This window comes from Amblyomma mixtum, chromosome 9, assembly GCF_055824585.1.
Source record: "Amblyomma mixtum isolate Tamu chromosome 9, ASM5582458v1, whole genome shotgun sequence".
Taxonomy (NCBI): domain Eukaryota; kingdom Metazoa; phylum Arthropoda; class Arachnida; order Ixodida; family Ixodidae; genus Amblyomma; species Amblyomma mixtum.
The window spans coordinates 52,974,461-53,002,394 of NC_143020.1; the positions used below are offsets into that span (position 1 = coordinate 52,974,461).

The window sequence follows — 27,934 nt, forward strand, 5'->3', positions numbered from 1 at the left end:
TCACGGGCGTCGCCGGCAGCTGTGTATGCAGCCCGATGTGACTGACGTTCTGTCATAGCTCTTGAGACTCCTTATTTGAAAGGAAGCCGTATTGGCTATCTTCGCTGTTGGTGTATCCGTATAAGAAACTTTCTATTCCTTTTTCAGCGATCCGGTCTCTTTTAGTACTCTAGCACTTATATACAGTGGCCATTTCCCGCATTTAGCCCTTGTGTGTTTGTCTGTCCGCTGGGTGCCGTTGCCAAATACATTTTCATGTTTGTTTGTCTTATAAAGCTGTATGTAGCTCATTTCGAGTAAAACGGGACTCATTGACGGGATGTCAATGAGTATTTACTCCATTATTACAAATTTACTTCACCCTGGGGGATTCCCCTAAAAATTTGACCAACACTGTTCCCACTTCGAGTTATTGATCAATTCGCTCTCGCCTTGCCGTCTCGGTTAGCTCAATTGGTAGAGCGACTGCTCCGGTGAAGCGGTGGTCCCGGGTTCGAACCCCGGACCAGGACGAATTTTTCTTTAACTACGAAGTTTCTGTGAAAGCTGTATAGCTTTCCTTTGTAGCCGTATGGCTGCGATCGGGTGGATGCCAATGAGTAATTACTTCGTTATTATAAAAACGGGAGGACCTTTCTCGCCTGTTATTATTGCACTCGCCCCGTTTAATTGCCGACGGTACGCCGCCCATCCGAATTTTCGGTCCGGAAGATCCCTTTCCCGCTGACATGCGCAGCGCTGAGAAGGCTGGCGCCGAAGAACGGAAGAATGCCTCGGCGTCCCTTTAAAGCGACACCGCGCATTGTGTACCCCGCGCATATTATGGGAGACGCGAGCAGTTCGACCGCGGGGCGCTGTGATGGGCCGGTAGGGTTACACCATTCAGGTGTATTATGCCCGGGCGAGGGGCAAAGGCGGGGTGGAAAGGGTGAAGTGTTTTTCTCGGCACAATGGACCAGACGACGCCAACCTTACACCCCTCTCTCCATCCGAATATTGGGAAGGTGGTTTCGGGTTCGTCCTTGCCTCCCCTGGATCGGGCCGCGCTCGAGGCGTCAGTGTAGACCTCTGTCGGTGCGCCGACCGGGCTGACTTCGACGGTGGTGGTTGTGGCGGTGATGTGCGCGTCGTGAACTGTCGTCTGCTCCGCTTGGTCATCGACATGGCTTCGTCTGCTGCGCTCACGAAGGCGTCCTACTGCGCATGCCCGGTCAAGTGTCGTCGTCGCCGTCTGCGACGGGCGGGAGGTGTCGTCTGCTCGAGATTTGTGAGATGCTTTGCTGGATACTTTTGTTTTCCTGGGTCCTATCGGTCTGCTGCGTATCTGCAGTCATTTTTTTTTTAGCAAATGTCTGTTGATCGATAAGCTGTGCCTTCTGCTACGCTTTAAGACGATTGTGGAGACGTGGTTGAGTGGGTCGCAGTTTCTTTTCGGGCAGAAGAATCGAATAACTTCAGGATGAGGCTTTTTTCACGGTTCTGTATAAACAGCATATACCTATATTTGCTCTGCAGCTTGCTTCTTACGGGAGAGGCGCTTGCATAGCTGTCTCGATTTTTCAGCTTCTTGAGATCATGAATGGCAGGTTGCCAATATCCCTCAAGAGAAAAATATACAGCAGCTGCATCTTACCGGTACTCGCCTACGGGGCAGAAACGTGGAGGCTAACAAAGAGGGTTTAGCTTAAGTTAAGGACAACGCAGCGAGCTACGGGGAGAAAAATGATAGGTGTAAGGTTAAGAGATCGGAAGCGGGCAGAGTGGGTGAGGGAACAAACGAGGGTTAATGACATCCTGGTCGAAACCAAGAGGAAGGAATGGGCGTTGTTGCGACCCGAGTAGCATGGCCGGTGACCGGTGATTGGACGAGGAGTATGGGAGACTGGGTTTACAGGAAGGTAACGAAAACTTTATACACTTATTTACATTATTTACAAAGCAGGACTGAGAATGGCTCTCAGTGGAAGGGGAACGTCTTCGTCAACCGTAGTCGACTGGAGCTAGCAGGCTTCTTTCGGCCACACTCACGGCCGAGTTAAATATCGTCCGGTTTCCCCAGATCCCTGGCTGGGGAATAATGGTCGACGAGCACTGTCCAATCCGATGGACCGAAGAGGACGTTCTTGTTACCGCCCACGGCTGGGCAGGTGCGAGCTTTTCCACTCTCTCTCGCAGTTCGTTCGATGAGAGGGGGAGTTGCCGCCTCATCCAGCCCTGCGGGAAAGGAATGTCCCGAAGTCCTCCAGCAGGTGAATAAACTTGCTTCCCCGCCGATTTCCCAGAACGCGAGTCGGGGCCACAGAATTCTTCAATTATCCGCCAGCGTGACCGGCGCCGGCCCGTAGCCTCCTCTGTGGTCGCCCGGACAATACCTCCGATCAAGGAATTTCGCTGGGGTTATTGCTGACAATGGCCCCTGGCATTCTTGCTACACTAATCCGCTGAGGCTCGGAGGGGCATTCCAAGCATCCCACTTCCCATGGTCGTCGCGGGGTTGTCGGCCTCGTTGATTATTCATGGCTGCTACTGGTCTGGCCCACGTGGCTAGAAGTACGGTCACAACAGCGTGGGCAGAGCATGTAATTCGAAGGCAAGATAACCGCTGGTCCTCAAGGGTAACGGAGTGGATTCCAAGAGAAGGCAGGCGTAGCAGGGGGTGACAGAAGATGAGATTAAGAAGTTTGCGGGGACAGGGTGGCCGCAACTGGCAAAGGACAGGGTTAATTGGAGAGGCCTTCGCCCTGCAGTGGGCGTAGTCAGGTGGTGGTGGTGAAAAACTTTAATCAAAGAGAGCTTGAGGGTTAAAAAAAAATAAATAACCCTGCTGCATGGTCGGTATCCTTAGTCCGGGACACCGCATGACGAGGCCCCGTCTCGCGCCCGCTTGACCAGAGCCCTTTGGGACTCCAGTGTAGAGCAGTTGAGGAGGGCAGTCTCCCATGCCTCTCGGGTGGGGGTGGGGGAGGGGGGAAGGTGAGGATTCTGAGTACATGCCCACACCATGTGAAAGATATCGCAGATCTCTCCACAGTGCGGGCAGCGCCCATCTGTGTTCGGATCGAAGTGTTCTGCTATTGCAGGACAGAGAAGGGTTCCTGTCTGCAGGCGCCGCAGAGTTCGCTCCTCCGCCTTACTCAGCCCCTTGGCAGGTGCCGGGTAGAGACGGTAGCTGTCGCAATAATAAATTAGGATTTCGCGGAACCGCAGAAGCGGTTTATGAGCTTCTGAGCCATGAGAGCTAGGATGAGGAGCCCGGTGTGTGAGCGCTCGGGCGGCCGCATCAGCGGCCTCATTGCCTCGTAGACCCTGGTGGCCAGGAGCCCAGATCACTTTTGTGCGAGTTGGATCGGCGAGAGCGCGTCTTAGAATTTGGGAGGCCAGAGGTGATATTTCGCCTGCAAGATAATGGTGATGATGATATTGAGAAACGTCAGCTTTTATCAGTGCGTGTTAAATATCCCCAGGTGGTCGAAATTATTCCCGAGCCCTCCACTACGGCACCTCCTCCTCTCTCTCCCGCCTCCCTCCCTTAAACGGCGCGGTTGTGGTGTCCATAGAGAAGTGAGACAGTTAGCGCGCCATTTCGTTTACTAAAAAACCAATTTTCAGGGTTCGCAAGCGTTTTCTAAACATATATGTTTAAGAGCAACGCTGAGAAATCTTTAGGTTGGTTGGTTTGGTTTTGGTTTATGGGGTTTAACGCCCCAAAGCGACCAAGGCTATGAGAGACGCCGTAGTGGAGGGCTCCGGAAATTTCGACCTCCTGGGGTTCTTTAACGTGCACTGACATCGCACAGTACACGGGCCTCTAGAATTTCTCCTCGTGTTGGATAACAATAAACACGCCTGTGTTCGGCGCGTGGTAGCCTCAGTGTCCTAAACGCCAGTGACCGCAGCGAAACCCTGCGACAGAGGGGGCCGGGCTTTGTCAAGCCGCAGTCATGCGGCTTTTACCCGTCACCCCCTTTTCTCCTTGAGAGAGAAATAAAGACGATTTGATTTGATTTGACATATGCTTTAAATCGCACGTTACAAAGTATAGTGTCTGTGCCATCTACCCCGTGCAGCAAGGTTTCAGTTATAAGCAGATGCCTATTTGCGCTCACCGTTTGCAATGCAATCGTGTGCCGGCTGCGAAGCTCGTTGCAATCTCCCGTTTGGTGCCTGTTATAGAAAGGGTGACGAAATTCGGAATGTTGTCGTTTCTTCGTTTTCTGTCGGTAGACGCTAAACGAATTTCGATGTTGCTTTCAATTTGCCAGACGTTGGGGCGATAGTCGAATGGAAGAACTTTCATTCGCGCGTGTATTGTTTATTTCTTTATTTATATTTATTGCGTACTGTGCCCTCGTAGAAGACCAAACAGGTGAGCATTCTTTTACGAACACAGTGCGTTTCTCGAATGCACTAAAAGTGGTATATTTGGTGCTAACGCGCTCGGCTGCTATATATAGGCACACATGGGTTCCCGACCGCGGCGGCTGCATTTCTCCCCAGGCATCACAGGTGTAATTGGCCCAATATTGGTAATTGATGGTTTCAGTCTGGCCCTTTGTAGGACCATGCTTTGTCAATGTGTTTCCGCTATTGGGCCGATATTACCTGTGCAGCTTGGGTCACTGCATCGCTCGTATATCCTGCACGCAGCTTCGGGATCTCAAACCCTGGATACCATGACTAAACGAAGTAATAGTTTAGAGGGACTCCTTCACTGGTTTTTCGTGAATGTAGTCACTGAACGGGACCAGATATTGGCGCAGGGTAGAGTGGGCTGGGTTAATTGGGTTGTTCATATAGCAGGGGGCGGAAGGAAGTTCGGTGGGTGGATGAGATTGAGAAGTTTACGGGACGGGATACGGTGGCCGCAACTGGTGAAGGACAGGGTTAATTGGAGAGGCCTTTGCCCTGCAGTGGGCGTAGTCAGGCTGATGGTGATGAGAGTGGGTTGGAACTGAGGCTGTCCGTACACATCGTGCAAGTTGTCAGGCTGAAGATTACGCGGAACGCTGGCAAATCCCAGGCAGCACAAGTAATTGGGCCAATATTGCAAATAGATAGTTCCACTCTGGTCATTTGTAGTACCGGCCATTGCCAATACGCTTCTAATATCGGGCCGCCCTTATAAAAATGGTCTATAGACAGTCTATAGATTTCTTATTGACTCTATTGACTTCCTATAGATATTGTTTTTGTCTATTCGTAGTCTATAGACTGTCTATAGACAACAGTCTACTAAAAGTGTATGGCCATAAACGTATAGATTGTCTATGGACTGTCTATGGCATTTGTATTGCCTATAGACTTCTGTCTATAGACCGTCTATAGACTGTATAGACAGAAGTCTATAGCACTCTATAGACTGTCAAACTTTTTTTTGTAAGGGCGATTACTAGGGGTGTGCGAATATCAAATTTTTCGAATACGAATCGAATACGAATACTTGGTTCCGAATATCGAAGCGAATATCGAATAATCAAGGACAGACGCATTTAACCACTACAAAACATTTATTTGAGCACCCAAGAACATCACAGTTCAACTATCAGTGATGAAATGAGCACAAAAGGTGTGTGTGGCTGCACAAAAAGTATCAAAGTCTCGAACATTGTTTTTAGAAGAGTGGAAATATCATAGAAGATGGCTGGTACACGGCATTGATCAAGGCTAGCTTGCCATAAGCACAAAAGCGCGTTGCTGGGATGAACATAAAATGTTGTCGTGAAGGAAAACCGGCTGCTCCACATGGTCAGGCAGAAGGAGGTTTCTTCTAGCTGAAACGACTTCTCCAGGCACAGAAAATGCCCTCTCAATCGGCACTGAACTGGCTCGTATTCCGAGGTATTTCGTGCACAGCTCTGACTATACCAGCTTCGCAGGTATAGCCACAAAGAAGCTCACCAGTGCAGTCAGCTACTGCATGGCCCAACGTTACGCATTGCTCTGGGCGCCGCCATGTTGTTATGTCTCTGTCGATAGGACTTGCGGACCGAAATGAACGCCGGTGCTCGCAATAGATTTTTCGGCTGGATCCGAATATTCGCGTCGTGTCGAATATTCGAAACAACATGAATACTTGGACTTCGAATCGAATACGAATACTAAAAATATAATATTCGAAATGTATTCGAAAATTTCGAATATTCGCACACCCCTAGCGATTACCCGTGGTGTTTGGGAAATTCACTTGGCCTTGAGCGTTGCTTCCTCCTGTCTCGCGTAATTTTCAGAGTGGCGATTAATACGATTGCGCTGAAGGGGGGCTGTTACGCCAGTGGTCCGGTTATCAAGGACACCCGATTCTCCGGAGCTCTTCGGAGAGGAAGGTTGCACAGATATTTTGGGGCGGAAGTCGGAGCGCCGAGACGTGTGTATGCGGGGCGTTCCAACGTATACAGTAATGGCGAGCTATACAAGTCTCGGTCGAAATGAGGCGACTGGCTCTAATAGTCAAGAAGCTGACTTGTTAAATTTTGGCTAACCAAGTCGTCTTGGCGCTTCTGGGGTCCCCAGGGACCGCTGGCGAGACTTTATTTGAAGAAAACGCCTCCTTAACTAAAAAGCCGGCATCTTTCGAAAAATTAACATCACTCTTCCGCGGAGCACCGTGTGTGACGTCGTCGTCACGTGCAACGATCTCGAAAGGTGCCGGTGTAACTATTTTAGTCGTTTCGTTCTTTCAAAATTTTTTTTAAGGACTCGGGGTTGTGTTCTCGTCTATAAACTTTAAGTTTTTATTGCGCAACCTCTGTCCCCTTGACATAGTGGTCGATGGACACCTGCCGCTCTTTTTCTATTTTTCCCTTTTGTTTTTCCCCTCTACAAAGTGCAGGGTAGCCTACTGGGCATCGCGTGGTTAACCTCCCTGCCTTTCAGTCCATCTCTCTCTCTCTCTTTTTCTCTCTCAATTTTCGTCTTCCTTTCTTTATTCATTTATCCGCCTTTGTGCGCGTTGTTTCAATCTCTGTTCAGATCTCTAGTTCTAAACCTTCAGTTCCATCTCGGCTCATGGCCTGATTATGGCTTTCCCCCGCTTATCACAGCTGGCGCATGTTTGCGCAGGTGACGTACGTGCGCCTAATGAGAGGAAACGATAGCTGCGCCACCGGCTGTGGTCGCATTTCGGGGAAGTCGACGTGCGCCAGCCACCGTGACGGCGGCGCGCAGCCGCTGACGTAACGACACGCCAAACGCCCGCGCGGTGAGAGACTTCTCGCTCGCGTGCCGCCACTGCGCTCGGTACGTCGTAGGCGCGATTGACTGCGTCGAACGAGCGGCACAAACTGAACGCGCGCTTCTGAGGTAATTGGAGAATTGCGAGGACACTTTGGCAACTAAAGTGTTGAGAGGCGAAAGCCGAGGACACTGTGCCGTGAAGACTTCCGTTGGATGCGACGTCGCACCGTTCTCGGGGATCTTAAGTGTTAATTACGCTTAATTACACATTTTTTTCCATCTAATTTGACACAAATTGGACGTTTTTCCGACCATTCTGTGACAATTTTCACTATGCCGTTACGACTTCCGGTGGATGTGAGGTCACACCGTTCCCTTGGCTATATCGATGTCCGCGCTATTTCGACGCAATTTTGACATCTTTACCTATAATTAATTAACTAACTAATCTACAGTCATCAAACTTGGCTTCTATGTACATTTTTTCATCCTCTATCTGAAGCAACCGTTGGTTTTCTTCTATCTTTTATAGTTCCCGAGTTAAACGCGTGTGACACCCTCTGCTAACGGACGACAGTATGAGCCATTCAAGGCTTTCGCCTTATTATACCGCTACCGTCGGCCGCTAGCTGCGCTCGGTAATGCCAGGAGCACGGTTTGGAGCGCTAAGCTGTAGAACGTTCCATTAGCAGCGCGTGCTCACGGTATGCCGGTTGTCAAAAAATTAATCAATCCGGAGTCCTCTGTGGTGCCCCCTTTGCGCTTTGCCGCTGAAATCAGCCAGTTCATCGTCGATCGCGCGGATAAATCGGTCGCACGACGCGATGACGCTGTGCCCGCCTTTGGACAGCATGCCACTTCGAACGATTGTCTCTAGGTGCGTACGCCGTCCCCGTGATTACTGAGGAGAAGGACGAAGTGTGGCGTTCGTGGAAATACGTGGCACAAATGCGGAGGATAAGGTATGCTGTATGGCAAACCGGCTGTGGGTATACGCTATAGTTCACTTCCGGAGAAGATTTGTGGGATAACCGGAAGCGCTCGGTAAGTTGACGTTCATTCTGGGAAAGCGATCAAAAGCGGGATTGTGAAATGTCTTTAGGCCTGTTTACATGAACTCGATGGGGTCGAGTCGAGTTTGCTTGTCGAGTAAAAAAACCAGTTGTCGGGTTCATGTAAACGCTGTCGGGTCGTGTAAAATAAGCGGCAGAGCGAGTCGAGTTAACTCGCCTGCAGGGGGTAGGTTAACTCGCGTGACCCGCCTATCTAAAAGCATGTATTCGGGAAGAGTCGGGTTAGCGGGAGGGGAGAGGATAAATGCGAACCTGCTTTTCTCCTGCGCCTCCGAGACAGCGGTACCGTGCCGCCATCTTGGAGGCTGCCACTGCCCTCTCCCGCTTGCGCTGTTCGACGCTTGGTGTCGCTGGAGTTGAAGCGGTCACGACTCGCTAAAATCGAGTTCATGTAAACACGCAGTCGTCGTGTTGGGCTGACCTGATTGCTCATCTCGGTCCCCTGACTCGACCCGCCGCTGTCGGGTTCATGTAAACGCTGCTTTTGATTGATCTAAGGGCTTTACTTTTGTAGGGACGGACACTCGAATACAGCATATATTGAAGGAAAAAGTTTGAAGGGAACAATGTTTGCTGTTTATGCGTCAAATGCAGCGAAATGATTAGCATATGGCGGTATATAGTGTGTACGGTCGGCCTCTTTCCATTTTGAATGCTCGAGCCAAGTGCGGTGATCCGATAAGCATTGAGGCTCATGAAGCAGCGGAGTTGAATTTTATTATTCATTTGAAGAACCTTAAATCTCCAGGGTGCACAAATAAGTTAGAGGAAATGCAACGATTGCCGATGGAGAAGGAGGGAGTATACGGTAGATAATGAGGACTATAAAGTGGGTCAACAATACCAGAGAAGTAATTGCTTTGTCTCGGGGCGGTTATCACGGCCCGGGGCAGCTTAAGAAACGTCACCACTCCACTTATGAAGGAGAAGCCGCCAATGATAATCGTTATCACACACCTTTTAGGACGGCTTAGGGGGCTCAGGTTTGTGGGTCATGAAACGCAATGCAACACGCCGTGTACTACGCAATGCCAGCATCTCTGGGACGACGGCGATGTCGCATGGTAGCTCGAAGCTCAATAGTTCGTAGTTGTTGCGAGATGTGCGTGCGTCAGCCGCGGTTTCGGCGTTCGCAGTTTTTTTTTTTTTGCAGCAAATTTACCGTCGCGCTTCTACTTTTAAAGGGACACTGTGTATACAACTGCATCCACTTTTTTCCTCGATAAAAATCGTTGTTTTTTTTACTACGTTATGCCTACGTTGTACCTACGGTGTGCTTACGGTGTACCTACAGTGTACCTACGGTGTGCCTACGGTGTGCCTACGGTGTGCCTACGGTGTGCCTAGGGTGCGGTGTGCCTATGTCGTACCTACCTTGCGGTTCCGTTGATGATTGTTCGGGAGCAAAATACGCGTCCATTGCGGAGAAAATTGGACTTCAAATTGGAGCATTTTTTTCTCCCTCCACTCGATCCAAAGACGTGACGTCAAGGCCGATAAGGGCTCCGTGATCACCGGTTTCTTGGAAGTCAGTTGCGGCTTAACGTATCTGGAAACCCTCTCCAGTATCCATTAAGAGAGTCTCGATTATCTCTGAACGCGCATGACGGCTGTTCGGTGGACATCAGCTGCAGCGAATTCCTTCGTTATCTTCCTTACAGCAATCGCAGGAACCTCGTTGTGTGACGAATTTCGGTAGATAAGCGCTTCGTTTTCCGACTGAACACCGGGACGATTCCTTTTCGGCAGCGTCCGCCTGTGCGCATCGGGTTGGGAACTTCGCCTCCGTCTGTATTGCGCCGGTTTCGGGCTGGTCGGTCTGCTGTACGTCGTGCTTGTGTGTATGTGCCGCTGTCCCCGAAGGAAGCCCGTCCTCGGAGCGCTGTGCTGGTGACGGATGCTTTTCCTTTGAAGGCTCGTTCTGGACCGTCTCTCTCTCTCTCTCTCTGGGTGATGGGTCGTGTTAGCGAGGGCGTTGCTCGTCATAAACAGGGCAACTGAAACTGGCCCGGCGTTCGTTTTTCATTTTCTCTACGCAGCATCTGCGTAGCAATCTATAGCTTTTTTTGTTTTTATTTGGTTCTTTGTCGCACATATTGTCGTGTCGGGGGATATCACCCTTTGAGACATGCGCGTGGCGAAATGCTTGCGAAAGTCGGGTACTGCCATTCCGGAATTCTGGTAAAATAGGACCTTTGGGAAACGTTTTACGGCTGAGTGTTGTTTTTTTTCCTCCCGATTTATTCGAAAATGCAGAACCCTATTTATACGTGGTGCTTCGGGAAGTGTGTTTCTTCACCGAACTCGGGCCTTGAACAGCGCCGGGCGTGTAGTTCATCTGAATCCCGCAAGACGTCGTGACGGTCGGCTAACATCCGCGTTTTGACCAATCATGGTGCCGGATTTCGATAGGTAGTAACTGGGGAGTTTCGCAACTGCTACGGTCGAGTACCTATGTTGCACATAGTGTCGTAGCTTTTCTTTCTGGCGGCTTTATTCCGAACGTTGCTTTTTTGTGTGTTTGTTTTGCAGCGGCAGCTGTTAAAGGCACGTTTCTCGATTTTGCGGCGTCGGTGTAACCCGCGTGGCACGCCGGTTGAAAAACACGGGTATAAATAGCGCATAAACGGTGCACATCTATGGTCGGTGACTTGCCACAGAGCGCGTCTTGCCACTTAAGCTACCGTTGCGGATATCGAGTCGTTTGTGGTCTCTTCTTACAGCGCACAGCTTTCTGGATGAAGCGTTTGGTGTGTATCTCCAAGTACTTAAAGGTTACTCGATTCTTGCCGAATAATTGAATGAGCATTAACTGTGAGCATTAACTGAGAACAGCCGAGCTGTCGTAGACCACCGGTCACGTGACCGTCACGTGACGCGGCGGGCGCGCACGCAGCCGGATGGGCACGTGGCGCCATCTGGCGTCCCCCACGGCGTTCCGCGCACGCTCTGTGGTGCCTCGCGGAAGCCGATCATGATAGCGGATCGCGTCACGTGACCGTGAAAGTCGCCGTCACCTTGCCGACCGCGTGACGTCATCAGGCGCTCCCCGCACAGGTGTTGGTGGAGTTTTTTCGTTTGTTTTGCGAATCGCTAAGTACAAACTGCGGCGCTTGTCAAACACATTGATAATAAAAAAAGGCTTTCTTTTTACACATACAAGCAGACTAGCTGCAGCTCTTGGCGTGGTTGAACTGGTCACTGAACTGGCCCAGTGCTCGCGACGGTTCCCTATGACGCCAGAGAGGCGTCGCGGTCATTTCAGTAGAGAACACGTGTTAGAGAGAGGAGTGCCGACAAAGCTCGCACACTTTGAGTTAGCTCCTCCAGAACGCAGCTCGTCTTGCCTCTCGGCCTCGTGCGTCTTCGCTTCCGGGTTCGGGTGGAGGCGAGTAGACGTCTCTTGTCGTGCCCTTTCTTTCTTTCTTTCTTTCTTTCTTTCTTTCTTTCTTTCTTTCTTTCTTTCTTTCTTTCTTTCTTTCTTTCTTTCTTTCTTTCTTTCTTTCTTTCTCTCTCTCTCTTTCTTTCTTTCTTTCTGTCCCCAACTCCTGTCAGCAGTTCGGATCCGTCTTTTTTAGGTTTCGTTCGTTCTTGCTTGTTTTCTGTCTTCATTGTTCTCTTTTCTTTCTTGTCGGCAGCGCTGTTCGCTTTGGAGCGGAGCGCTCCGTGGGGTGTGAGGATATCCAGGGCTAGCGAGAAAACGCGCAGTGAGTTAACTGCTGGGTAGAACGGCGAATGGAAAGCGAAGCCACTGCAGAGCCAAAAGGAGGGGGCTCAAAAGACGCCGCTGCTGGGAGGAATGTGGGTGAAACAGGATAGGAATCTGTCAATGTCGGGTGCTGAGAAGGACGGAGTGGGGAGGTTGAGTGGGGAAGGTTGAGGCGTCCACCGAGAGGCGAGACAGTTAATGCGCTAGTACCCTTTTCCTCACAACCTTTTTATATGTTTCGATGGAGGCGAGGCGCAAGAGGCGCCCGTGTGCTGTGCGACGTCAGTGCACATTAAAGATCCCCAGGTGTTAGAAAGTTATTCCGGAGACCTCCACTACGGCACCCCTTTCTCTCTTTCTTCTTTCACTCCCACCTTCCTCCCTTCCCTTACGGCGCGGTTCAGGTGTCCGCCGAGATATGTGAGACAGATACTGCGCCATTTCCTTTTCTCAAAAACCAATTTACCAAGATCCCCAGGTGTCCGAAAGTTATTCCGGAGCCGTCCACTACGGCACCTCTTTCTCCCTTTCCTCTTTCGGTTCCACTTTCCTCCCTTCCCTGACGGTGTGGTTGAGGTGTCCGCCGTGATGCGAGTTACTGCGCCATTTCCTTTCCTCAGAAAAAAATGATTTCAACGCGATAGCGTAAGAGGTCCCGCTGTCCAGGAAATCCGACGTCGGCGTTGTCGGCGTCCGCGAAACGTCGTGAGCATGGCTCTGGCAACCTAGGGGGCCAGGCGGGCCACCGAGGTCACGTGACCTTGCGGCGTCATCACGACCCGCCCACTGGATAGGGAGGATATAGTGAGCGAACTGCCTACCGTAGCAGGTGTTGGTCGCTCAGGGAGATCAACCCGGGTCGCACAAGGCCCACTGTTGGGAGCACCACCTATGGAGGCAGAGAATAGACACCTTTAGCATACCGTGTTACCGGTACCGTTACCGGAGTACCAAGAGCTTGCGCGCAGCCAATGCGCATGCGCAAATCTCCTTGGCGTCGCCAGATGGCGCCACATATCCGGCAGCTGTGCTCGCGCCCGCAGCGTCGGGACCAATCAGCGAGTACTCACCGCCGGTGGGCGGGCTCCTGGTACTCCGGTAGCGGTAACACGGTACACGGTATGCTAAAGGTGTCTAATTACAGCCTAATACGCTGTCGCGTCATACCTGTAAGGCAGAGAAGTGTCCCCTCCATTTTTTTTAACCGCGGGGGAGGGGGGGGGGGAGAAAATATATCGGCAAACAATGTGCGCTAGCTCCGCGTGGCTATGCAATGCGCGCGGCCGAAAAAAGGAGGGAAGCGTGTGTGTGGCGGCGTATTACGCAGCGTGTTACTCAAAAAGGGGGACGCAGGCCGCCCGTGCGCACCGTTTTACGAGGAGCGTGCCGCAGCGCGGTTGACGCACCGGGACTCCTTGGCCCAGCTCCACGGTTTGCCGCCTCGGCCTCTTTTGTTTTTCTTTAACCGAAGCCGCACGCGCAACTCTGCGTATATACAGGCACGGCACTCTGCTGCCCCGCTAAGACGACCCCCCCCCCCCCCCCTTCCCTTTCGGCCCCTTAAGTGCTTTTTTCATTTTTCTTTCTTTCTTTGTTGCCGACGGCTGCCCCGGGAGTGTTTTGAGCGTTCTTTTTCGGAGGTACGTACGGGTAGGCCGCCCGCCGGTTGGCTCACTTACTCGCGTCGCGGTTCTGTGGTGCGGAATATTTGGCCGCTGCGGAGATGAAACGAAAAGAGCAAAGAAATGAAAAAGAAAAAGACAGAGAGAAAGGCGCCCCGAGAATTCCAGGTTCACTGAAGAGGAAAGGGTGGGAGCCAGAGGTTGTGGCTTTGGGTACACTGGGAAGGGTTCCTCCTGCATAGTATCACTACATTTTGGCATTTCGTTGCACGGCCACTGTGGCTGTACAGTGGCAGCCATTTGTGAAGATGTGTTTCGTAGAGGTTTTTCGTCGAGTCTAGGTGTTCTGTTGGGATTTGCATGTTTGTGAAATTTGACAGGCGTAGAACCTGAGAATTCGGAGTGGCCTATCCACTGTGACCTTTGCCTTTCTAGTGACGAGCTTTCCTAGTGCTACTGTGCTTTGCTTGATGAGTTTGGTTGATGAGACTGGTTGATTCTGCTCGCTTTTCATGTCTGATACTTCTCCTAGTGTTTCTCAAGCCGGGAACGCTGGTTGATTCATATCGATCGAGTAATTTGGCGTTTTCATAGTTTTGCAGTGTTGTGTTCTCACCTACGTGGAAGTTGGTAATGTGGCTATGGTTAATTTATAGGCAAGTAGTGCAGCACCAGCAGGTTAAAAGCCTCGATCTGTTGGACTTGTAATGCTCGTACTTGTCGAAACTATTTTCTTAGCGATTTATATCTACGACCGAGTCAACTTCCTTAGAGCCGCCGGAATAGCTCAGTGATTATGGTGCTCAGCTGCTGACTTGAAAGACGTGGGTTTGATCCCAGCTGTGGCAGTAGCATTTCGACGGAGGTGAAAGTGTACTGTCCGATGTCAATGCATGTTAAAGAACCCCAGGTGGTTGAAATTATCCAGAGCCCTCCGCGCTACAGCGTCCCTCGCTTTGGGATGTTAAGCCCCATAAAACCATAAATCAACTTCCTGAGACCTGTGGCACTACCTTGCTAGGCTTATCGTTCTTGAAACAATTAAAAACGTTGGCAGGTTAAGAGGCCTTTTCCCTTCCTCCTGTGAAAACAGCCTTTCTGGCCAGGTTGTATGCTGTGTCGTTTCAAAAAATTTTTTTTTTTTTTTGCATGAGAAGACCAGTTCACTGCATTTGTGTCCCAAGGTTATTTGTGAGCGAACTTGCCCACGGGACAGCCATTGTTTCTGAGCAAGATTTCGAATTTTAGAGCTTCACAAGTCTTGTGTTTAGACGCCTTGATAAAGCAGCACACATAAGTTTAACAAGGTTTAACAAGGTCGTGGGAGGGCTGTACGCACGGTTTTGAAGCGTAGAATATTTGCACCAGCCAGGACGAGAATTACTTCACATTTCTTGGGTGTCCAGTTGCGTGCGTAACTGATGAAAGTTGCATGAGGATGCCTTTTCAAGCCTTGACGTGTGCCATCGTGTGAAGGACGAGAATTATAGTGCATTTCTTGCGTGTCTAGTTGAGTGCGTAACTGACGCAAGTTGCATTCTAATGTAAGGTGGTAACAGATGCGCTTATCGGTTGACGAGGATTCCTTTTCAAGCCTTGACGTGTGCCATCGTGTGAAGGAAAGTGGGCTGGAAATACGAATCTAGGGCTACACGCTACCGGGCACCCGTGATTGACGCAGTGTGTTTGAGTGTGTATGCAACGTTGCTATCGGCTATCATTGGATGTTCTCTTGGTGCGTGGTAAACAAGGTTTGGTGTTATGAGGCCGCAGGCTGTGGTGTGGTTGACGGGCGATTGATTACCGTGCAGGGCCCTAGATGGCGTCCTCTGGGCTGGTGAAGAGGGAGGAGGAGCCGTACGAGCTGACCATGTACTCGTCCTCATCGTCCCTGTCACCAGGAGACGCGGCGCCCCACCACAGCAGCAGCAGCAAGCTGCAGTGCCACTCGCCCAGCCTGTCGCCCCCACTGAGCCCCCGGGAGTTCTCCTGCTCCTCGACCACTAGCGTCACGCACCAGGCACCACCCTCGCCACCGGCCATGGGCACGGGACACAACTCCAGTGAGTGTGCCCTCCTCCCCTTTGTCCACCTCACTGGCTCTCCTTGCATTTAGGGGTCGTTGTATGCGAGTGGCGGGCTGTGTTACCACTGGCTGCACAGTGGCACTGCTCTTGCCCCGCTTCTGCACTGCACCTGCACTCCTCTTGCACTGCACTGGTCACATGTAAGAATCGCGCCTATTCGTCCTAGGGCAGTAGAAAAAGTTCAGAGAAAGGGGCCCATGAAAGCATCTTGTGGAAAAGTGTGCAAAGATAATAAACTAACGTGCGTTCCCAATTAGCAGGGAGTTACTGCACCTGCACTGCACCTGCACTCCTCTTGCACTGCACTGGTCACATGTAAGAATCGCGCCTATTCGTTCTAGGGCAATAGAAAAAGTTCAGAGAAAGGGGCCGATTGAAAACATCTTGTGGAAAAGTGTGCAGAGATGTTAAACTAACGTGCATTCCCAATTAGCAGGGAGTTACTGCACCTGCACTGCACCTGCACTCCTCTTGCACTGCACTGGTCACATGTAAGAATCGCGCCTATTCGTTCTAGGGCAATAGAAAAAGTTCAGAGAAAGGGGCCGATTGAAAACATCTTGTGGAAAAGTGTGCAGAGATGTTAAACTAACGTGCATTCCCAATTAGCAGGGAGTTACTGCACCTGCACTGCACCTGCACTCCTCTTGCACTGCACTGGTCACATGTAAGAATCGCGCCTATTCGTTCTAGGGCAATAGAAAAAGTTCAGAGAAAGGGGCCGATTGAAAACATCTTGTGGAAAAGTGTGCAGAGATGTTAAACTAACGTGCATTCCCAATTAGCAGGGAGTTACTGCACCTGCACTGCACCTGCACTCCTCTTGCACTGCACTGGTCACATGTAAGAATCGCGCCTATTCGTTCTAGGGCAATAGAAAAAGTTCAGAGAAAGGGGCCGATTGAAAACATCTTGTGGAAAAGTGTGCAGAGATGTTAAACTAACGTGCATTCCCAATTAGCAGGGAGTTACTGCACCTGCACTGCACCTGCACTCCTCTTGCACTGCACTGGTCACATGTAAGAATCGCGCCTATTCGTTCTAGGGCAATAGAAAAAGTTCAGAGAAAGGGGCCGATTGAAAACATCTTGTGGAAAAGTGTGCAGAGATGTTAAACTAACGTGCATTCCCAATTAGCAGGGAGTTACTGCACCTGCACTGCACCTGCACTCCTCTTGCACTGCACTGGTCACATGTAAGAATCGCGCCTATTCGTTCTAGGGCAATAGAAAAAGTTCAGAGAAAGGGGCCGATTGAAAACATCTTGTGGAAAAGTGTGCAAAGATATTAAACTAATGTGCGTTCCCAATTAGCGGGGAGTTATCTGAAGTGACCCATTTTCAAGTGGATGCAAAAACTGTGAAGAATGACTCGCATGCATTGAAGATGCAAGTATCATAACTTGTTTGTACAGATAGGCAAAGTATAATGGCAATAAAACCAGAGAATGTTTCTAATCAGCCACAGTTGTAAAAATTGCGTCAGGAGTTGATGGCTTGGTTTGGTTTATGGGGATTTAAAGTCCCAAAGCGATTCAGGCTATGAGGGACGCCGTAGTGAAGGGCTCAGGAAATTTCGACCACCTGGGGTTCTTTAACGTGCACTGACATCGCACAGTACATGGGTCTCTAGAATTTTGCCTCCATTGAAATTCGACCGCCACGGCTGGGATCGAACCCGGTCTTTCGGGTCAGCAGCCGAGCACCATAACTACTGAGTCACCGTCGCGGTCACATCACGCGGTCGTGTGTAGTGTACACTATTAAGTGTTGGCCGGTCACTTAGCACTATTCTAGGAGACTTGCCTCTGTTGAGCGCATGTGTGAAATGACGTGAGATAATCTCAGATCAGATTTTGTGCGTTCAGCAGTTACGCAGGAGGAGCTGGCAAGGCAAATTGGGATAAACGATCCACTTTTGCCTCGCAAAGAAATTTTCATTTCACCTCAGTCACAAACTTGGTAGCCATCACACTTTTATGTTTCACTAAAGCTCATGTGCTTGAAGCTCTGTGCTTGCAGCCCTGCGCTTAAGGACTAGTGTTAGTTATATTCCAAGAATTTTTGCTCCTTTAAAATATATGTTAGTCAGGGTAATGGCAATGTTAGTGAACGTAACAGTACAAAAATTCGTTCACTCTGTTGATGAAATCAGCTGGTGCAAAGACTGACCTGGAGTTGTCAAGTAAATCTGAGCGTGAGGGGGCCTCTTGTGGATTTCCAAAAAGCACTGCACTTCAGTTACCTTTTATTGCAGGTCTCGAATTCACTTTTCATTATGCATTTACTCCCTGTGTTGTGGTTTGACACAGTGGAATCAGTTCCAGCAAATTTATGCTTCTTGTTTCTCTGGTGCTTCTATTCAGACTGAAGTTGCTGACAGGAGTCGTTGTTTGACGGTGTGGCTAGGTTGCAGTGTTTTTAGTCTGGACGTCTTCATGAGAGCTTGCGTTGCTCTCTCCTGATCAGGTGGTGGCCACTCAACGCGAGGTTCGTCGGGGCATCACCACAACAACAGCAACCACCATGGTGGTGGTGGCGGCGGAGGTGGAGGCAACTCTCCGCGGCGGCTGTGTCTGGTGTGTGGGGACGTGGCTTCGGGCTACCACTACGGGGTGGCCTCGTGCGAGGCCTGCAAGGCTTTCTTCAAGCGGACTATCCAGGGTGAGGCTGCGCTTTGCTTATGTTTCGACCGCCTGTACGGCTTGATACGAAGCGGACAACAAATGCGAAACAGTGGCGTGGTGATTTGCTGACTTGATACGAAGTGGACAACAAATATGAAAGAGTGGGGTGGTGATGTGTCGACGTGTGCACAAAAATGTATCGTCTTGAGGGGCTATTTCATGACTTGTTGCCTGTCTTGAAGACTCGGTGCAGCAGCAATGCATCACCACCCCTATCACAGCAAAATATTTGCCATTCCTGTCCCTGCTATTGAATTTAAACTTGTGTCGTCAGCACCAAAAAGGACTCCACAAATGCTGTTTGGAGGTGAAAAGCTGTTGTAGAGGTGCTGATGCTAAAATACAGGTGGTAGTAGCCTTACTCTAGTTATGGTGGGAATTTCTTTGCTTGTGTCGCCTAGTTGTAAAAGAAATGGAGTTCTACCTCTGCCCTAGAAGGCCCTTGTTCTCGAAGCATTTCAAGAGTAGCTTTATTACCACAAATGTCCCAGTCCACAGTCATGTGCATATCTTGAGTAATGCTCATAAGGTGGCAGAGGTGACAGAACAAGATAGCTGCGTTTATTTCTTCTATCACAAGCCATCTAGACTGATATCATAGCAGGATTTTATTTATTTATTTATTTCACATACTGTCAATCCCATTGGGATTTTTACAGGATGGGCATATAGTAAGAAGGTACAAAGCGAATACAAATGGAATGGCATACATTAAAAACACTGTTATTTGCAAGTAATTACATGAGTATGGGAAAAAAAACAGATAACAGAAAATAAAACACATAACGAGAGAATATTTTTCACAGAAAAGGGTGCAATTTTATACATTGTAAGTAATATGTTCATAAAGATGCTGTTACATGCAGTGATACGAGTGGTCTGTTGTACTTGAATAATTATGATTTAATTATCTATTTAATTATCGCTCAACTGTTCTTCTACCAAAGTTAGAAATTTCTGCAAAGATGTATTAGTAGTAATAGAGGGGTTCAAACTATTCCATTCTTTTATGGCAAGCGGGAAAAATGAATATCTGAAACAGTCGGTTCGGAATGCGTACTCTTTAAGGGTTAATGGGTGCTTATGCCGGGATGGTCTGGATTCATCTACAGATATATATAGCGAAGTATCTATGTTTAATGTGTTATGAACTAATTGGAACAATAATTTTAGTCGTGCTAGTCGGGCGCGTTTCTGTAAAGTAAGAATACATGCTTGATTTAGTAGTTGGGATGGTGAATCACTGCTCCTGTATTTGTTAAAGATAAATCTAATTGCCTTTCTCTGCACTCCTTCTAGTTTGTTAATGAGTTGTTGTGTGTAGGGAAACCAAATCGTATTTCCATATTCGAGAACTGATCGTATAAATGTGTTATATGCTAACAGTTTGGTCTCCGGTGGTGCTTCTCGAAGCCGTCTTCTAAGGAAGAACAATCGTTTTAAAGCAGATGATACTATGCTGTTAATATGTGATTCCCACCTTAGATCATGTGAAATGATTAATCCAAGGTATTTGTGTTCGTGAACTCGGGTGAGCGGTATGTTATTGATGCTGTACACATATTCGGACCTTTGTTTTTTACGGGTTACAGATAAGAAGGCTGTTTTTTTAATGTTCAGTTCCATTTGCCATTTGTGACACCATATTACCACTTCTTGAAGGGCGCTGTTTAAATCATCGTGGTCATTTATAGAGTTAATTTCGTTGTAAAGGATGCAGTCATCGGCAAAAAGTTTAATTTTAACATGTATGTTAGAGGGCAGATCATTAATGAAGATGAGAAATAAAAGTGGAGCAAGGACGCATCCTTGGGGTACTCCCGACGTAACGAGCGCAATAGAAGAAATATCATTGTTAACTACAACATACTGAGATCGGTTAGTTAAGTAGTCCTCGATCCAGTTGATAATAGGGCCGTCACCTAAAGTTGATCTAAGTTTGCTAATTAGTTTTTTATGGCTTACTCTGTCAAATGCCTTAGAGAAATCAAGTGCAATCAAGTCAACTTGCTTTTGGGTATCAATGCTCTGGAATAAATCATGTGTTAGTTCGAGTAATTGGGTGATAGTTGAAAGTCCCCTTCGAAATCCATGTTGAACAGGCGATAAAATGTTATGTTGCTCAACATAACTGGTGATATGCTTTAGTATAATGTGTTCCAATAATTTTCCTACCGTGCACGTTAGTGATATTGGTCTGTAATTTGAAACGTCATCTTTGCCTCCTGTTTTGTGTATAGGAATAACTTTCGCGATTTTCCATTCATTAGCTAGACTACAGGTTGATAAAGATTTATTGAACATTAAATGTAAATATTTCGCGTTGACTTCGGCATATCTTTGCAAAAAAGTGTTTGGAATATTATCAGGACCATTTGCTTTTTTTGTATCTATTGATAAAAGTAGGTTCAGAACGCCTGTCTCGGTTATTGTTGGCATGTCTAGCGGTGTTTGATTGCGGTGAATACTCTCCGGTGTGCGGCCATCGTCATCTGTGAACACAGATTGGAAGTATGTATTTAAGGAATTTGCGAAGTTTTGATTTTGTCCTTGGCAACTGAAGGTGTCTTTTTGTGTTTTGGGGCTGAGGTATTTCCAAAATTTTCCAGGGGAGTGTTTTAAAAAATTAGGAAGCGTAACTGAGAAGTAGTTTGTTTTCGCTGCCATAATTTTTGCTTTCATTTCACGGATGGCGTTCGTGAGCTTATGTTTTACCTGATAGTCATTTTTTGACTTTAGTGATTTCCTTAGTCGTTTTACTTTGCGTTTCCCGTGAATGATATCACGTGTTATCCAGGGATTACGTGTATTTGTTCGTTTGGTCTTCAATGGTACAAAGTTTTTGATGCAGTGCGATACAATGGCCTTGAAGCTTTCCCACAGCGTATCTATATTTGTACCTTGATAACCAGCGAGTTCTTCAAACGATTCGTACTCCGAAATTAGGTAATTAAGTATGCTTGAATCATCAGCGTTTGTGAAGTCTGGGTAAGTAGTTGTCGAGATAGTACGAGCTGCTGTTGCTTGAATGGGTGTGGTGCACAATGTTAGCTTATGATCTGATATGCCATCGAGGACTGCTACGTTGGTTTGATCGATCGCGAAGTGATTGCTGAGGAAGATGAGGTCAAGAATGTTAGATGCACTACCTTGAACACGTGTGGGCTCGTTGATAACTTGGAACAGGTCAAAACTAAGCATAATATCAAAAAGGGTTTCAGAACACGGGGAGCGATACGACATGCTTTGCCAATCTATATCTGGTAGGTTGAAGTCCCCAAGAAGGATCAGTCTGGATTTTTGAACATGTTGATGCATATATTCATATAGCGAGACCAATGCAGGCTGATCTGCCGAAGGACTGTGGTAAACACAACCTACAGTGACAGTGTTCTTTCCAAATATCAACTTACAAAAGAGTGCCTCGGCACCCTCAACTTCTGGTAACATTGCGAAGGGAATTTTTTTGTTTATTAGTATAGCCACACCTCCTCCACGTGTTAACCTGTCTTTTCGGACGATAGCATAGTTTGGTGGGGCAATTTCTTTGTCATTGATATCGTTAGTAAGCCAAGTTTCTGTGATCGCTATGAAGTCAGGTTCGAGGCCGATAAGAAGAGATTCTAGTGACTCAAGTTTATTAAGAATACTTCGCGCATTTACATTTGCAAAAGTTATCTGTTTCGTTTTGTGGGATGACGGGGGCGTAGGTTTGGTGCTTTGCCATGTTCGTTTTTTTGGCTAGTACTCGCGTTTGTCTCGGGACACGAGTTAGTTGTCGCGTTTGTCTGTGCTTTTACGGGTACTCGGCAGTTGTTTTCTTCATCCCAGTGGAACATTTCACCGTTTATGCGTATTTTATCGAACACTAGTGCAACCTTTGCCCCGGAATCTTTCATTGCTTTCGCACTAGTCCACAACTTTTTCCTTACGTCACGTACTCGGGCTGAGAAATCTTCACTGATCGCATATTCACTACCTTTGAGTTTACTACAGTTTTTTAGCACAAGTGTCTTTTCGCGATAGTCAAGAAGTTTTAGTATTACAGGCCTGGTTTTTTTCAGCTGAAGGCTTTCCCAACCTATGTATGCGTTCAATGGCTACAGGTTGAATTTTAAGGATATCCTTAGCAATGTCTTCATTAAAAATCTGTTCTAAGAACTCACTGTTTTCATCAGGATCTTCTGTAATGCCGTATACTAAAAGGTTACTCCGCCTCGATCGGTTTTCCAAGTCATCAAGCTTTAGTTCCAGCGAGGCAACGACTTTTTGCATGGTGGCGACCTGGTCTATGCAGTCCAATATTTTTCTGTCAAGGGCAGCCACGTTTTCCAATTTAGCTTCAATTGATGCTAGTCGTTCCTCTTTGATGCTTTTTATGTCTCCGGCAATTGCCTCTAGCTGCTTGGAAATCTGAGCGAGATCTGGACCGGGGTTCATCTCGATGTCCCCGGCCAACAACAGCAATTCCGCCACATTCATTGCCAGATCACACAGTAAAGGACATAGCTGCATTGGGCACGGCAGCACAAGAAGAAACGGATCATTTGAGCGAAAACATTTGCCGTAACGTCTTCTTACCTGCACAAGATAGACGAAAGGATTATGCATCCGCATGCCGCTGTTGCCGCCGTGCCCAATGATGTTCGCGCTGGTCTGTCCTCGCTTTATGCAGAATGGGCTCCAGTGCGCCATCTGGGGAGAGCTGGAGGGCCCGTCGATGCACAGCGTCGTTGACGTCTCTCGTAGGTAGCCGAAGGTGTCGTTGACCACCGCTGTCACAGGCCGGAAACAGCAGGAGTGGTTCCTCGGCTGCAGTAGTACGGTCTGTGTCACGAGGCCAGGGTTGTGGTGTGGCGTCGATATCACCAGCGTTGTGGCAATCAGCTGCACAAGATAGACGAAAGGATTATGCATCCGCATGCCGCTGTTGCTGCCGTGCCCAATGATGTTCGCGCTGGTCTGTCCTCGCTTTATGCAGAATGGGCTCCAGTGCGCCATCTGGGGAGAGCTGGAGGGCCCGTCGATGCACAGCGTCGTTGACGTCTCTCGTAGGTAGCCGAAGGTGTCGTTGACCACCGCTGTCACAGGCCGGAAACAGCAGGAGTGGTTCCTCGGCTGCAGTAGTACGGTCTGTGTCACGAGGCCAGGGTTGTGGTGTGGCGTCGATATCACCAGCGTTGTGGCAATCAGCTGCACAAGATAGACGAAAGGATTATGCATCCGCATGCCGCTGTTGCTGCCGTGCCCAATGATGTTCGCGCTGGTCTGTCCTCGCTTTATGCAGAATGGGCTCCAGTGCGCCATCTGGGGAGAGCTGGAGGGCCCGTCGATGCACAGCGTCGTTGACGTCTCTCGTAGGTAGCCGAAGGTGTCGTTGACCACCGCTGTCACAGGCCGGAAACAGCAGGAGTGGTTCCTCGGCTGCAGTAGTACGGTCTGTGTCACGAGGCCAGGGTTGTGGTGTGGCGTCGATATCACCAGCGTTGTGGCAATCAGCTGCACAAGATAGACGAAAGGATTATGCATCCGCATGCCGCTGTTGCTGCCGTGCCCAATGATGTTCGCGCTGGTCTGTCCTCGCTTTATGCAGAATGGGCTCCAGTGCGCCATCTGGGGAGAGCTGGAGGGCCCGTCGATGCACAGCGTCGTTGACGTCTCTCGTAGGTAGCCGAAGGTGTCGTTGACCACCGCTGTCACAGGCCGGAAACAGCAGGAGTGGTTCCTCGGCTGCAGTAGTACGGTCTGTGTCACGAGGCCAGGGTTGTGGTGTGGCGTCGATATCACCAGCGTTGTGGCAATCAGCTGCACAAGATAGACGAAAGGATTATGCATCCGCATGCCGCTGTTGCTGCCGTGCCCAATGATGACTTGCGGTGAGGTGGTGCTGATATATGTTATAGTTCTGCTAAGTATTTTTTTGTGTGTCAGGAGGACAAATGTGCACAGTACTGAACGGCACAGGGCATGCTGACATTCCTGGATAATACTTGGAGACTCTTGAGTTAGAAAACGCAGTTTTCAAGACGTTGCTCGTCAGAAATTTTTGTAGCAGCCCCATGGGACCAAGGTGCATCTTCAGTCGTAAAATTCACCCATTGGCTGGAGCAGAGTGATGTTAACAGACAGGAGCATTCCTATTGGCTGGAGGGAAACGACATCAACACACAGGATGTGATGTAACCAGACCAGAAGTGACATCACTTGAGGTGAAGGCTTTGTCAGTACGTGACGCAATTAATGTCCCTGTGAATTTTTTACATGTGTTTTTAGATCTCTGAGTTCCTTAGGCAATGAACTGGGATAACTAATGTTGATGACGTATAATGCCAGCTTTGCTTTTCACATGTGTGTTAAGGCTTTCTGTTTCTTTATTTCAGCAGATACACAAACTCTTTGTTTCAGTTTGAACCTATTTACCAAATGTTCATTAGGTAGCTAGCGATGTTGGAAACATTATGGCTTTGACGGATGCTTTCGGCAATTCATGCTTCCACGCATTGACACTCACGGCACATTTACTGGCACACGCTGTTCATTGTTCCCAACAATTTCTTGCCTGCACCCTGATTGGCGCTGTCATGCCCACCGCAATGAAAACAATGCCAAACATCTGGAATGAAATTTTAACACAGTGACTACCCAGACATGCCTCCAATTACTTCCTACTGACAAAAAAAAAAAGGAAAATTTATGCATTCAGAAATTTGGAGGAAATCTATGATGAGAGACGGAAAAAGTGAGAGTGTGCACGAAATCATAATTTCGTGCACACAAGAACGAACTTCTTGGTGAGCTTTAAGTGTCCAAAGACCACATATTTGTGGACCTTTCACTGCATCAGGTTTCGTGGTTAGCAAAGGTGCTTCGAAAGCAAAGAATGCTGCCTTTTCTGATAGTATTGTCCTTGCATCATGTTAACTTTACCTTCCTGAAACAACTTGGTCTTCATCCGCACTAGGCTTGTGCTGCTTACTGTGGCTCGTGGACAAACTGCACAGAATTGTTGGGGCATCCAGGCACCTGGAGGATGAGCCGTTTTGACGCGCTGTCACAGGGAGGACCCCAGGTTCAACCCGGCTCGGAGCCAGAGTTGCGTCAGGGCTGGTTTCCTTTGGGTTTGGCCTTGGCCCCGCGTTACGGCCGCTTTCCTCCGCGTGCATGCAACGTTCCGCTAATCTCTCGCATCTCGGCGCGAGATTAGCCCGGAGGCCGTGATTTACCGCAGCCGGTTTGTATGTGCGTGTGTCTGTGGCTTGCGCAGATCGGTCACAGCCTGCTTGTTGTCTGAATCGCTTCCTCCTTGGCTCTGCCTCTCCTGCAGGCAACATCGAGTACACGTGTCCCGCGTCGAGTGACTGCGAGATCAACAAGCGGCGGCGCAAGGCGTGCCAGGCCTGCCGGTTCCAAAAGTGCCTCAAGATGGGCATGCTCAAGGAAGGTGAGCATCCCGATGGGCCGTGTCCGTATGCAGCGGACTGAGTGTTCTCTTCCTCTTGTTGTTTGTGTCACCTCTGCAGAGCGATGGAAGACTGGCCAAGTTGGGGCATACTATTTATGTTTTGTAGCATGAACTACATTGGCCACAGTCTTGCCGCTTCGCGTGCTCCCTCCATCGACCATACTGCGCACAGCTGGCGTGCCTCGCCACGCACGTTTGCCCTCACCACGCATGTTTGCCGATGCAGAGCCACGTGACGTCACTGCTCACACGCTACGTATATCCTGGCATAGCAGAGCTAAGCCACTGCCAACTTTTTTTTGATGTAAAAGGGCACGGACGAGAAAAATAAAAACCCCCATACTTCTCTTTTCACCTTTAGGGCAAAGGAGTGACAGTGATAACTGTACGCTGCACCTTAGTGTTAAGAGCGCACTTACGGAAACTCGTTAGGGTTGGATTAAGCCCATCTATCAAGTGCAGTACCAGTTCTAGAGCTGACTTAAATAATAAGGAGCTTTAGAATAGGGTGGCCCTATCAATTGGCAGGCTAGGAAAATAGCAAGACACCAGTGTGCATGCGCAGAACAGTAACGACCCTCGGGTTATTGTCCTGCACATGTCCACTGGCTCCCCGCTGTTGCCCTAGCTCCCTAATTGGTAGGGTCACCCTATTCTAAAACTCCCTAATAGGGGATCAGCAAAGGCAGCTGCTGGGATGTGTCAAGGTAGTTTGCTTATATGGGGTTGTGTATAGACATGATCACTGGACTTCCTCAGCAAGTTGTACTTAATCATCTTCGCGCATGGGAATCGATTTATTGCCAGGTGATAGCAGGAACAGAAGCCGGTTGCATGTTTGGGAGTACAGTGTTTCTGGCCTTACTCGTTAATGTGAAGTTTATGCAAAATGTGCACTGGTTGGGTCTGGGCAACCTTGCTTAGCCCAGTGCAGATTAGACCCACTCTTTTTGGGTTCGTGTAAATGAGCCTTTTGAGGCTTACATAGGCCAGCCCTACCTGAATCACATGACCTTGTGTAGTGCAGTAATGGAAAAAAGTTTTCAGGATAATGTTTGAGGAAATAAAAAAAGTTCTTTCCATGCAAAGCAGGTCAACGAAAAGCATTGAATCACAAAGGGACATGTGTGCTCTGTCCACTGGAATAATACTGGCTGACTGACTAGTGAGGCATTGCGGAAATAAATTTTTTTATGCATATCTGCATTCCTCAAGTGTTTGACTGTGATTGTACATTTGTACGACCCGACCATCACTGCACTTGAGCTTAGGTGCATCTGCTTCGCCATCTGTGTGTTGTGCAAAGAACAGGGCACACCAATGCAGGGTAGTCTTGTCTTGGCTCTGCTCAAAATCATCACAGAAACTAATTATACAAACCCTGTGACTATTATATCACTTCCTGCCATTAAAAGCAAGTTCATATACTGGTCCAGACAGGGCGTGACCTACATAAGCACGGGCATGTCATTTAGGAGTAAGCTTGTATGTTGTGGTCTAGGACAAAGGGGAAAGAAGCTGCCTTTAGGATGTCGGAATGCAGTAGCTAGCCGGAGATGACCGACTGAACAAAATGCAAAAAATGGGTCCGGGAGAACCATAGAGTTTCTTACTATTACCTAGAGGGAAAGCTGGCGGCCCGTCTATGGGAGTTTGCATGGCGACCCCTCGAGACCACTTCAGCCACCATGGGCGCTCAAAGCATCATGGGGCGGTGAGCTACTTGTTGCGGAACTGCAACTTTTGGCCAAAAAATAATGAAAAAATAAAGCTGTTTGATAACTACAAATGTCCTAACATTGAAAATCTTGTCTAATGATTGCAACAAACGAGCAGAAAAGCATTTAAGTGCAAAGTTTGCCCAAAATAAGAGATGACTCGCTCTCCTATTGGCCTAGTAATGAACACTATAAAAACTAATATTTCGTACTTAACAGGCGCACTTTTAAAAGTAAATATGTTTTAAAAAAAATGTTGTTGCTTAGATACTTTAAGAGGTTCTTTAATGGAATTTCGGAAGAGTAAAACCTTTTATTGGCGTCGTATGTCGTCGCGTTTTCACTGCTATGGTTTTTGCACACTGCGTTCGCGCGAAAGTCATCTGCGCACACACACGAACAGC

The 27,934-nt window shown here is 48.6% G+C and overlaps 1 protein-coding gene and 1 pseudogene across 1 annotated transcript in view; one reads left to right on the forward strand and one right to left on the reverse strand.

Annotated features, from left to right (window-relative positions):
• Positions 1-677: 677 nt before the first annotated feature.
• Positions 678-27,934, forward strand: part of LOC149329009 (steroid hormone receptor ERR1-like) — a 56,203-nt gene continuing 28,946 nt past the window's right edge. The window contains exons 1-4 of the mRNA XM_089560063.1: positions 678-1,267; positions 15,389-15,640; positions 18,133-18,327; positions 25,675-25,791. Coding sequence (XP_089416189.1) covers positions 15,397-15,640; positions 18,133-18,327; positions 25,675-25,791 — 556 coding nt within the window. The 5' untranslated portion in view covers positions 678-1,267; positions 15,389-15,396. The remainder of the gene's footprint in view (positions 1,268-15,388; positions 15,641-18,132; positions 18,328-25,674; positions 25,792-27,934) is intronic.
• Positions 21,356-24,191, reverse strand: LOC149329010 (uncharacterized; annotated as a pseudogene).